Source organism: Sylvia atricapilla, chromosome 1 (genome assembly GCF_009819655.1).
Source record: "Sylvia atricapilla isolate bSylAtr1 chromosome 1, bSylAtr1.pri, whole genome shotgun sequence".
In the NCBI taxonomy this organism is placed as follows: domain Eukaryota; kingdom Metazoa; phylum Chordata; class Aves; order Passeriformes; family Sylviidae; genus Sylvia; species Sylvia atricapilla.
The window spans coordinates 138,575,254-138,588,044 of record NC_089140.1 but is presented as its reverse complement, the minus strand read 5'-3'; the positions used below and the strand labels follow the sequence as shown (position 1 = coordinate 138,588,044).

General features: G+C 43.6%; 1 protein-coding gene across 1 annotated transcript; it reads right to left on the bottom strand.

The window, feature by feature from the left end:
* Positions 1 to 8,616: 8,616 nt before the first annotated feature.
* Positions 8,617 to 12,424, bottom strand: UTP23 (UTP23 small subunit processome component). The gene is made up of 3 exons (XM_066335079.1): positions 12,197 to 12,424; positions 10,001 to 10,175; positions 8,617 to 9,115 (listed from the first exon to the last, which is right to left on the bottom strand). The coding sequence occupies exons 1-3, from the start codon at positions 12,382 to 12,384 to the stop codon at positions 8,732 to 8,734; spliced, it is 747 nt and encodes a 248-aa protein (XP_066191176.1). The 5' UTR covers positions 12,385 to 12,424; the 3' UTR covers positions 8,617 to 8,731.
* Between the last annotated feature and the right edge of the window lie 367 nt (positions 12,425 to 12,791).

Below are 12,791 nucleotides of genomic sequence, written 5' to 3'. Positions count from 1 at the left end.
ACACAAATCCTACAGACTCTACATACAGCCTGTAAGAACTACTACATTACCATACTGTGTTACATTTTAAACTCTAAAAGCTATTCTTTAGACTTTTTTCTCTTGCTGCATTGACCTTTGATCCCTCAGAAGGGATTGTTCAATCAGGGATTGTGCAGAAGGGTATTGTTCAATCAAAAGGGATCCTCCTTCAGCTGGCTAGACCATTGTTTTCTGGTTGTATAGTAACTAAGGCTCGGTATCCTACAACTCAAAGCTAGCTTTTCTGTTTCACTTATAGGTTTCATTTTTTCAGAATCTTTTGCCAAGCAATCATATCTATGAGGTTTCCCTGTTTCATCTTCCCCAACAGGTAAGACACAGGACCATTGCTAAATATGGCAGGAAAATTAGCTACTTCTCAGTGTAAGGCCACTGTCTATAATATTTGGAAAGTCATGGAAATCAGGGGTGGATCTCCCAGGGAATGACACTGGGCCCCATGATGCTGAACATCTTCATAAATCATCTGAATGATGGGACTGAAAGCAGCCTCAACAAATTTATTGATGACACCAAACTCGATGATGAGAAGGACACATCAGAAGGGAGAAGACATCTCACAAACCTAGGCAAGCTGGGAGAGCAGGAGAGCAAGAACTGGATAAAGTTTAACTAAAGTGCAAGGTTCTGCACCTGGGACAACATAACCAAAGAGCCCAGAACAGCCCAGGATCTCTGCTTGGGGTGCAGCATCACTTAAAGGGACCTGGGGGTCTTGGTGGATGACAAGCTGACCACAAGTCAGCAGTGTGTGGCTGCAGCCATAAAGGTAAATTGGATCCTAGGCTGCATCTGCAGGGGCTTAACTTGCAGTGATAGGGACTTCATCGTCCCACCCAGTGCTTGTCAGGCTGCACTTGGAGTACTGTGTCTTGTTCTGAACCTCACAATTCAAGAAAAATGTAAGCAGACTGGGGAGGGTACAGAGGAGCCATGAAGATTATCAGAGAGCTGCAGAACCTGCTCTGTGAGGGAAGATTGAATGAGTTAGGGTTTTTTTTCCTGGAGAAGGCTTAGGGAGAGCTCATCACTGTGTTTAAAGGGTGGCTCTTCACAAAGAGCCATGTAGAGGGCAGTTTCCTCAGAAAGAAAAAGAGAACCCTGGAGAAATGCCTCGGGAAACGCTGTTCTCAGTGCCATAAGCAAAAGGCTTATTCACATGCTCTCTATGCAAATTATCACCAGAAAGTTCTTGGTTCTCTCTGTTATCATAGGTTGATTTTTAGTGCAGGAATTTTAATATTCTTAATTGTTGTCCCCCATTGGACCCTTCCCTCAGACCACACCTTAACTCCCCCACCCACACCGGGGTGTGTAAGTACCTCTGTCTGACCCTAGACCCTGCCTCTGGCATTCTGCCTTTTGCCCCTTGTACTGCCTTGATTCAGTTCACTCCAATAGAGTGGACACCTTATTGTTTATTATTTTGGTATTATTAAATTTACTTTTTGGACAACGGGATCGAAGCTGTCTCTCTCTCCATCAAGTTGCCATTCAGGCTGGGTCCCAAGGAAACTCGAAGGAGTCTGATTGTCTGGGCTCAGACTCCAGGGAGTTTCAGAGCCACATGGAGAACACGAGGGGCAACACGAACAAGTGGCACTGGCAGAGGTTTCACATCAACATAAAAAAGACATCTTTTACACAAAGAGCAATCATTCAGTGAAACAGCCTCCCCAGGGGTGGAATGGGGTGGAATCCCCATTACTGGAGGTTTTTCAGACATCATTGACTGGACAGCAGGGTGCTGTACATCAGGGTGCTAGACATCAGGGTGCTAGATAATCTCATTTAGGCTCCCTATTGTGTGAAAGGTTGTACAAAATGATCTTTCAAGGTCCCTTCCAACCTGGCCTGTACTATGATTTTACTTTATTCAAATTATCATTTACATCTTAATTTTAGGGTAGAGGGATACAATCCTAAGCCTGTGTGCAGCTCAGTTATATTTAGGCTTTATTGTGTATTGGGTGAATACTGGGCTCTTAGAACAGGATAAGCACAGTAGCCAGTGAAGCTGTGAATGCTTGTGATGCCAGTCTCTGGAGAGCTTGGGAGCTCAGAGAAGCACATACACTGTCACTCCACAGGCAAGAAGCCCAGACATGTTCAAGGAAAGGGGCATTCAGCTCAGGCTCCCATGGAGTCTGTGACAGACAGAATGCAAGAGTTCCTGTCCTGCACCTTTTCTCACAAGACTCTTCCTGTCCACACTCTTCCTTGAAGAACACCCATCAGAAGGCAGAGACTGTGGTTTTCTCAAGTGTGCCTAAGCTGAAATATGCTTTCCTTTTCAGTACTGCTGTTTGTGATGCAGAAGACACTTCATCTTGGAAAAGAGGTGAATGAGGGGAAATATCACAGATGTCTATTCAGTCACAAGTGGCATGGGAGGGATCACTAAGGAATGATTGCCTAAACCCGTTATAAAGGGCAGCTGGTAAGAAGTAGATTCCCACTGACACATGAAAGTATTTTTCATAAGATGTGTTCAAGTTATGCAGTGCCTTGCCACAGAAAATTAGAGGCTTAAAGTTTGCATGGTTTCAAGGAGAGATTGAAAAAATTAGTGAAATTAGAAATTCATTGTCTGTATGCTGTTAAAAACAAAATATTTTTCTTGGGGCAGGAACTCCCTAATAAATTGTCAGAGCGTTGGAATGTCATTTGGGGAAGCACCAAGAAGATGTTTTGTCAGTTTTTATTCTACGCCAGAGAACAACATTCAGCCACTGTTGGAGGCATCATGCTGGCTGAGACAGACTTTTAGACCATCCCAAAACAGCCCTACTTGTGTTCTTCAGAGCTGAAAGAGAGGTCAGGGTGGAAAGGGGGAGCCAGGAATTCTAGAAGTGTTCTCTTCATCTTTTCTGAAAACCTGCCTGTCGAAGTGGGTGCCAGTTCACAAAGTGAAAAATTTCCTGTGCTTCTCCAAGACAGCCTGAAAGTATCTACCCTGAAGAGTCAAATCAGTAGCATCTTCGGCCCCAGAGGAATTAACATAGCAACAAGATCATTCTGTATCAACCAGAAGTCAAAACTGCAACAAGAAACTTTTGCAATCCCTTACTGAGTTCTTGGAAGGAGATTAGACTTTAAAAAGAACCCATACCATGCCAGAACTGCTGCCTGGCTATCCCAGAGTATTGCTGTGAATACCCTCAGGAGCAATTAACCCTATCAGTAATGGCATGAGTAGGGTTGCTCCTGGTTGTAATATCTGCATGCTGGGCAGTGAGCCATGTGCAAGGTCAGGCAAACTCTACAGCAGAATGATTTGGCTGCAAACCTGCAGTGCTGCAAAGTAAGTGATATTGAAAAACCATGAAAACACAAAGTGTTTGGTGGCATGAGACTGACATTCTGCAGGACTTCTTGGGCTATCAGCACAGGATCTGTGAGCAGTTTAGTCAGTTCAGCTCACTGTTTTGAAAAGGCAGAAAATGAGCCACAAAGGGTAATAAGGTTTTCTTAAGGTAATGAGAAAGATTTTTTAAAAAACTTGTTGATGGTTTATTTTTCTTCCCTACTATCCCTGACTGCTGAGCCATTTCTGGTTCACCTTTCACTGCTGACCAATTCTTTCCTCCAGTTAACACTGTGAAACCCTCATGTATTTTTTTTTCTCGTCCTTGCTTTCTTTAAATCTCAGTGACTAATATATTGTCTTTTTCCTTCCTTCCAGCTCTCAGCTCTGGGTTGTTTTTAATTGGACCCTTGTTAACAACTTCGTTGTTTCCTTGTATCCATACACAAAGCACAGCTGCATTGCTCTCCCTCTCAACCACAGGAGAAGAAATCAGCAAACAAAGTCCCCCCGAGGGAGCCCAGCCAGTCTCTTCTATAACAAGCTATAGCAACTTTTACAAAATGACTGCCTCTGTGTGCAGACAGTTGAGCTCTCTGAGACAAATCTGGGGCTTGGAGTGCATAGACATAATAATTACCAGAAATATATCACAAGCCCCTTTCCTGGCATTAGTTAGGCTGTTCCTAAATCACAAGGTGCAGTCTCTCTCTCACTCCTGACTCTCTGGGTACAAAAACTTTTGCTTTCTGTCATTCTCTCTCAGAACACTGCAATTTTTCTCCCTTAAATTGTAAATGATAACACCTGCTGGGGCTCTTATTTGTTCATTCCCGTATCTCTGGCTGCTCCCTGTGTGAGATATTACGCCCACACAGAGGTATGAAATATACAGTAGCTGTTTGTGAAACTTCTATATGAAAGATGCAGTGAATATAAATAATGGTATTGTTCCAACGTTCTTCATCTTGTATCTGACAGAACATGTTCAAGAAACTCTAGGAACACTATAAAGCTGATGGAGAAGTCATTCACGTTGTATCAGTGTAGCTGAAATCAAATGAGCAGGACTGATCTGGACATCCTATTTTCCTTTCACCACCAGAATGTATTTATTCTTCAAGTCATACCATATTCATATTTACTTTAATGATTCATAAACATCCCAGGATCCAGAAGCTTCTAATTAACTCATCTATTTAGTGTCATTAACAGATGCCCAGGGAGTGATTTATTGTACAGTACAGGATCACACTAACATATAAATCCAGCCAATTGAACCGGCAGGCAGTCTAGGTAAATATCTTCTGCTGCTTAGATGAGACTCCATCCTAAATTCAGCATTAATGCCTGGCAGACTGTGGCTGATGTATTATTGTTTTCTTCCTCTATTACTCTGCACATACATACTCTGTAGCATACATTGCATTGTACAACATTGGTTATTTCCCTGTCTTAAAAAAAAAATTAAAAATCAAAAAAATAAAAGGTAGTGAGCTGCTGCATTGGATTTAGGGTATATTTTTATACTGTCTGAGAAAAGAGGAAATCAATAGCCCCAAAGAAGTTTTTGAGCAAGCTCCTTTTAATTTACCTCTGGCTTCTGAAACCAGTCCATCTAACACCCTAGAGTAAAACAATCTTAAACTTTATGAGAAAAGTTATGTTGGAAACTGTCTATAGCAGAGTTATGGCCACAGCTCCAGACTTTTTATTGATAAATAAGGCAGTGGCTTTTTGGGCAGTACATGGAGTGAACACCTGCGACAGCAAAACTGGCTCTGTGGGTACTCCCACAGTGGTGTTTCTCACAGGCCTAGGGATGCTTCTAGAGATTCACACTGCTGAATTCCCAGAGGGACTTGCCAAGGTTCACAGCCTGGGCCAGCTACACCTCACCGAGGCTGGCCGGCAGCCGAGCGGGGTGAGCTGCGCTCGGTGTCACCGGCTGCTCCCAGCTTACTGATTCAGCGCTGTGAACACAGCCAGTCAGCTTTGGCCTGCAGGACTTGCTTCACTTGGGAACTGGGTGTGCTTCTCTTTCAAGTCTCAAAGCGGTAAAACACACGGTCTGATTGCCTCTTGCTTGTTGCCTGGGCGGGAGCTCTCTCCCAAAGCTCACAAATTACCTACCACGCAGGAGGAGAGCTGGAGCTATGCGGCAGATAAATTTTACGGTTTTTCCTCACTCCCTTCGTATTCCACTTCTTCCCAATGGCAGCACCACGAGTCAGTTCGTCTTCAAATGCTAAGCGAACATAGATAAATGCTGTTTTAAATTCCTGAAGGTGGGAGTCATTAGAAGACTGTTAAAATACTTTTTTTTTACAGAAATTATGTTTGTGTCTGTTCAGTCTTTAAAAAAAGGTGTATTTAAACTCTGTTTCAATGACACTGAAAGCGACTACTGTATATAATTAGGATGTTTTCTGCTCTATTTTTAAAAACAGTATTTTTAGTAAAGTTACTAGGGTTTAATGTTCTTTTGACTCAGAATAAGATTTTCATGGCCAACCAACTCTGCCTGCTCCAAGCTTTACTTACAGCAGTGATGTCTGTGGGTGGGTTTCTGGAAGGGGAAGAAATATAAGCAATATTTATGGAGGAATGAGAAGCAAAACTATATTAATATGGGACTGTGCCCAAAGAAGTGAAGGTATAGGGACTATGACAGCTTGAGAAAGTTAATATACATCAAACAAATATGCTGCATTAAAGTATTTCTAGGAGTTACTAAATTTCTCCTCAGGACTCACTTCAGCAATGAGTGGGGGAATAACACCACGATAAGCATGACTGTTTTAAATTTCAATTAAGTCTTTCATCTTGACTATAGCACCCTTCTTCCCTGCTTCTGTCTCTCAGAGTCTGTTGCAAACATACTTATGGTCTCTCATACAGAACAATGCAGGCACAATCTGCTCCTAACAGCTGTGCGGTGAGGAAGGCCTGGGCTGGGGCTGCAGCAGCAGCGTCCCGTGCTGCGAGCAGAGCACAACATGCACCTCCCTGTGCTGGCCAGAGGGAACACTGCAGACGTGATCCCGCAGAGTCTGCTAAGACTGGCCAACTCCCATCACTAGAGCTGGTTTCTCAAACTCTGTGAAACAACTGTCTATGTAATTTAAAAGGACAACAGAAAATGTCATTCATTATAGCTATATACTCCAGACATTCAAGAACCTGTACAGACAATGCACGAGAAATACTTTACACAGGCTGAAGAATTGTTTAAAACACACAGCTTAAACCCATGTAGGTCAAGAAGCAGAAAGCTTTCCTTTTAACATCTCAGTTAATAAGAAATGCATTGAGAAAAGCAAAAAATTTGGCAAGAGATGACTGGGAACACTCTGACAGCACACTGATGCCACAGCATGTGCTACGCCACACATCTCTCTATTTGTCATTTTGGTCACTCACTTCAGACTAATGCCACCAAACATTTAAGGAGGCATAGGAAGCAATAGGTACTATAGAAAATTAGGTACTTGAAACCATTTTGGAAACTCTCCTTGTGCTGCTTTAGGCTGGGATAATTAGTTTTCTTCACAGTAGCTGTGTTTTTGGATTTGTGCCTAAGTGTCAGGATGTTTTCATTATTGCTGAGCAGTGCTTACACAGGGTCAAGGCATTTTCTGCTTCTCACCCCACCAGCAAGTAGGCAGGAGGGACATAAGACGTTGGGAGGGGACACAGCCAGGGCAGCTGATCCCAACTGACCCAAGATATTCCATAGCATATTGGCATCACACTCAGCATATAAAGCTGGGAAAGTGTTTGTCTTCTCAAGTCACCATTACAGCTGATGGAGCTCTGCTTTCCTAGGAGTGGCTGAACACCTGGCTGTCCATGGGAAGCTGTGAATGAATTCCTTTTTCTGCACTGCTTGTGTTTTGCATGTTTTGCATGGCTTTTACTTGCCTTATTAAACTGTCTTTATCTTAACCCACGAGTTCTCTCACTTCACCCTTCTGATTCACTCCATCCCAGTGCAGGGGAAGTCGAGTGAAGGGCTGCATGGGGCTGAGTTGCTGGCTGGAGTTAAACCACAACTCTCCTCCAATCCAGTTCTGTTCCTGACCTTAACAGAACAGAACAGTCATCAAGGCCCAAGTCCCATCACCCTCAACTATTTGCATTCCAGGAGTCCTGCACAGCTCTGCTATACTGAGACAGTATTAGGTGCTACCACTGTGTCCTGGGTTGTAGTATAGGATATGCACAAAGTATTCTATTACCATCTTCATGAACTGATGAATCTAGTTGTTGGAGCAGTGCTCTTCCCAGGCCCCCCGCCCTCTGGGGTGCCTTCTGTCAATGGCCCATCAATGCCTTGCCCATGACTCATAGATAGCTCCCTCTGGGAGCTATCTCTCTTTAACAGGCCATCAAGGACCTCCTGTCCAAACGTTCTCACCTGGATATAATCTGGGATTTGGGACAGTCCAAGCAGTCCTTACCCACTGGATTCCCAGAGGACCAGAGCTACCAGACCTTTCTATGAGATCACTGCTTCAGGAAGACCACCTCACCTGGACTGCTTCTATCACCCTGCTCAGGTTGTATTCTGACTCTGTCAGTTGTCTTTTGTATTACTGCATTTATTTTATTTTACCTCTTTTCCCTTTTCTTCTCATTAATTGTATTTCTGACTTGGAGCCTCTCACTTGTTTTGCTTTCAAACCACTACACACTGTTAAGCTGCATTTTTCCTATTAAAAATCAAGAATAAACTACAGGTGAAATGGGCAAGACTAGAAATGCCCTTGTAAATGTCAGGAATATCAACACAACTGCACACTCACTGGGATTTTCTTAATAAATAAAGATCAACACCAAGAAACATACTGGTTTCACATGGTACTTACAGCGAAATGTAGGCTGGACAGGGCTTTTGAGGGCATGCGGTCTCTTTGCAAGGGTTAAATTTTGTATTCAAACAGAGATCAATAAGCTATTGTGTTATTTTAGGTAAATTTCCTAATCTCTAACAGGTCAGTTGTGAAAACTAGTTTTATTAAGATTAGCAACCTTGATTTAGAAAGAAGTCTAATATCCCGCCAAAATCCACATGGAAGCCAAGAAGCATTTCTAAAAAACTGCTATATAGCATGTGAATTCTAACACAAATCATGATGCTGAAGGAGAATAATGAAATATGAGGGTTCCTAAATATTTTCTACCAAACCCAATACTAAATAACAGAATAATTTACTAGGACAATAACCAGCAAATACTGAGATACGGCAAGAAACAATACCACCTCATAAAAATAAATTTTAATATTAACAACTTAATTTCATATGATTGCATATTAATTTATCTTTTTTTTTTCAAAGTTCAAACAATGTTCAAGGTCTGTGCTGTCTAACAATGGGTTTATTCTCCTTCATTCTTCTGCACTGACTGCATGGCTTCTGCTTTAACTCTATTTCGTTTTCTTTTTCTTCTTTTCTTCTTTTCAGTGGAAGCCTCCTGACCCTCCTGTGTTTTCTTTTTCTTCTTCAGACAGCTGAGAGGATTTGGGCCACCTGCCCTTTTGCGTTTTCTTCTCTTTTCACCTTCTTGCTTTACTAGTCCTTCTTTTTCTTTAAGCTCCACAATACTTTGTTTTTGGTACTCTGGAACAAGCTGATTTGTCTGCAACTTTTGAACAAATCCTAAAGATTTAGGAGAAGGTTTGTCTAGCACCATAGTGTTCTGAATAATAAAGAGGAGAGGAATGCCAGGCTTCCTTTTCACTTTGTTTGATAAGTCTTGGTCCTGCAAAATTAAATACTTTAGTCAATATTTTCAGATTAAATGGTATTTGCAATTCAAATGCACCTACTCTTAACACAAAACTATGAAGATAAATTACATTTTGAAAAAGATAAGAAACTTAATCTAGCAGATATACTTGGCAGTGCCTTTCAGAGCAACTAAATTTCAAGTTCTCTCCTGATTAGCTGTACTTGTGATGCAAAATTTACCAACATTTTCTCTTTTCCTGCATGTATATGCATACATACATTTTTTGAGGAAAAAGTCCCAATTCACTTGTATGCAGACCACAACACCAGAAGTACCATAATTTTTTCTGTAATAAATCATTTTTACTCCTATAACTTACTTAACTATGAGGAATTCTACTATAAACTATTTTATGTATAGTCTATCATTAATACATGTAGTCTTAATAACAAACCCAAGAAAAAACTGTCCTTTTTTATTTGTATAGTTATTTATTCTTTAGTTCAAGATTTCTTAAATTTGAGGTTATATGGATGTTAATATTTAATTTCCTTTTTCAGACTAGTGTGCAAAGCAGTTCAGGGAAGAGGATGCACACAAGCAATATGCAAATTAACATTCACGAGTTGTTTTTTACATGTCAATAGGTAGTCAGTATGTTTTGTACACTCTCAGCTAAACTAAGCGATATCACTACAAAGTAAAAAAAAATAAAAATCTAGTTGTTCAAATAAGAGAAAAGATTCCCTGCTTCATAATTAGGAAATACATTAAAGAGCAAGTAAAGCTTCACATGATTAATTCCCACAAACTATTTAAAAACCTCATAATCGAGGTTACTGTAGGTTTCTTTATCCTTAGGTATCAAAGCATCACTTCAAAAGAAATTGAGCTACATTTCCCATGAGCTTTTACCTGTGTAGCAATAAAGAAGTGATGAGGGTTGCCATCTTCAATCATGGAAAGTAAACAGGCTGAACCACTCACAGGATTCTTATGGTGAGAACAGTTTCGAACTTGAAATCTCTGGGCAATTAATTTTGCTCCATACAGTGCTTTCCCCAGTGATTCTAGTTCTTTTATAACACATCTGAAAACCAAAAGAGACAATAATTTTTGAAAAAAAAAAAAAAAAAAGGCAGCTCAGTTTTTACAATAGCAAAACACTGATGTGAGTTACTCAGGAATGAGCAACACCCAGCTGTTCAGGCTTTATGGTTTGTAAATGGCACCCAGAACTCTGAAAGCAGTAGCCCATCTGAAGACATCAGCAAGGTTTCCTTGGTTGTAAACATGATTAACCAGTAATAAAATTGAGATACATTAAATGATTTAAAAATAAATCACATCAGTGACAATACTGAGTCCTTAAATTTATGTTCGGATACCACTGAGCTTACGAACCACTACTTAACAAAATAATTTTAAAAATTTAATTTATTTTATAATTAACTTATTATAAAACTTGAAAATTTGCTTTGTTTTTAAAAATGGAAATAAAAGATCCGGGGAACAACAGGCCAGTTGGTCTCACCTCTGTGCATGGCAAGATTATGGAGCAGCTCCTCCTGTAAAGTATATAAGGCCTGAGGAAAACAAGGAGTTGACTGGTGACAGCAAACATGGCTTCACTAAGGGGAAATAATGAAAAATATGGTGGTATTCCATGACAGAGTTACAGTGCTGATGGATAAGGAAGGGCAACAGATGTCACCCAATTGTATTTAGGCAAAGCTTTTCACACTGTTCCACACAACATCCTTGTCTTTACATTGGAGGCATGGATTTGGCATTGGAGGCATGGATCACTTGGTGGTTATGGATTATCTGGAGAGTTGCACTTGAAGAGTTGCAGTAAGCAAGTCACTGTCCAAGTGTCATTCCTCAGGGGTTGGTATTGGGACCTGTTTAACATCTTTGTCAGTGACATGGACAGTGGGATCCAGTGCATCCTCAGGAAGTTGGCCACTGACACCAAGCTGTGTGGTCCTGTTGACACTCTGGAGGGAACAGTTGCCATCCAGAGGGGCCTGGATTATGTAATCCTTATGAAGCTCAACAATGCCAAGTTCAAGGTCTTGTATATGGGTCAGTGCAACTCAAGCACAAACACTGGGAAAAGAACGGATTGAGAGCAGCCCTGACAAGAGTGACCTGGGAAGTCTGTTGGAGGACAAGAAGCTCAACATGATCTGGCAATGTGAAAGCCGACTGTGTCCTGGGATTCATCAAAAGCAGCAGAGGCAGCAAGGCGAGAGAGGGGATTCTCCCCCACTGGCGGTCACAGCAAGCCAGATCATTTACCCTGGGAGGCTCTTTTCATAACACTGAGGTGCTGTCTCTGCAACTCAAGTGTTCTGACAGCAGAGAAAACATGTCCATTCAGCTGGCCTAAGTGGAAGCTGGTCAAAATGACCAACAGATATTACAGAAAAAAAAGCAAGGACTGGCATTTCAACATGACAGGAACAGTTTGGATCAAAGCAACTCCCAAACCTTTCACAGCTAAGGACATGACTCAATACTTTATATTGTGCAGAAGTACAGGACAGTTCCATACGCTGTGCAAGAAGGCTCAGTGTGTTTTTTGAGCCTAGGGTATACATCTTCCTGGTATTTTCACTATTTGCCTCCACAGTGGGCAGGTGGCTATTCTGTTATTGCAAACATACAATGTAAATACATTTCTATATTTTAATATATACAATATACATAATCAAGTAATAACAAAGGCAACTTAGAGACAACTTCAGTATGGACTATGCATGTTTTACTTCCATGTCTTTGTCCAGCCCATCCTTGTCCTCCCTTGCGAACAGCTGCCTTGGAAACAACCCGGCAGCGGCAGGCTGAGCTCCAGCCAGGCAGGAACTCCTCCAGGCCCAGGAGATCGATCTCAGCTTGCCCCTGCTGTAACCACTTCGCCAAACAGAAACTGCGGGTGGCAAGAGACCCACCCGGCCCTCCCTCACACAGGGGGTTACCGCTGGCCCCGCAGGTCGTGCCACTTTCGGAAAGGGTTTGAGGGCCGCTCCCAACCTCCGGCAAGTTCCCCTCAGCCCCCAGCGCCACCTCCCCCGGCCCCGGCAGCGGAGGCGCTCCCCGCCGTACCGCGTGGTGCAGAGCTGCGTGGCGCCGTCCAGGTACCCGGGCAGCTGCTCCCGGATCTGGATCTTGTTGCGAAGCGCGGCCTGGCAGAAGGTGCCGTCCAGCAGCACCTGGAAGGGCTCGCGGAACTGGAAGTTGTTCTTGTAGAAGCCCATGATCTTCTTAGCGTGTTTCTGTCTCGTCACCCCCATGGCGCCCGGAACGGCCGCGGCTGCTCCGGAAGCTGCGCCAGGCGCGGGCGGGGCCTCCCCCGGGAGCCGGGACCGACCGGGCCGTGCCGAGACCTTCCCCCGAGAGCCGGGACCGGCCGGGCCGAGCCCTTCCCCCGGGAGCCGGGACCGGCCGGGCCGAGGCCTTCCCCCGGGAGCCGGGACCGGCCGGGCCGGGGCCTTCCCCCGGGAGCCGGGACCGGCCGGGCCGGGGCCTTCCCCCGGGAGCCGGGACCGGCCGGGCCGGGGCCTTCCCCCGGGAGCCGGGACCGGCCGGGCCGGGGCCTTCCCCGGGAGCCGGGACCGGCCGGGCCGAGGCCTTCCCCCGGGAGCCGGGACCGGCCGGGCCGAGGCCTTCCCCCGGGAGCCGGGACCGGCCGGGCCGAGGC

What these genes read in the sequence shown, in the direction of transcription:
- UTP23 (XM_066335079.1), bottom strand. Translation starts at nt 12,384, where the DNA reads ATGGGGGTGACGAGACAGAAACACGCTAAGAAGATCATGGGCTTCTAC. An exon ending in ACGCAGCTCTGCACCACGCG is followed by an intron (nt 10,176 to 12,196) that starts GTACGGCGGGGA and finishes TTTGGTTTTCAG; the next exon opens with ATGTGTTATAAAAGAACTAG. An exon ending in ACTTCTTTATTGCTACACAG is followed by an intron (nt 9,116 to 10,000) that starts GTAAAAGCTCAT and finishes TTAATTTTGCAG; the next exon opens with GACCAAGACTTATCAAACAA.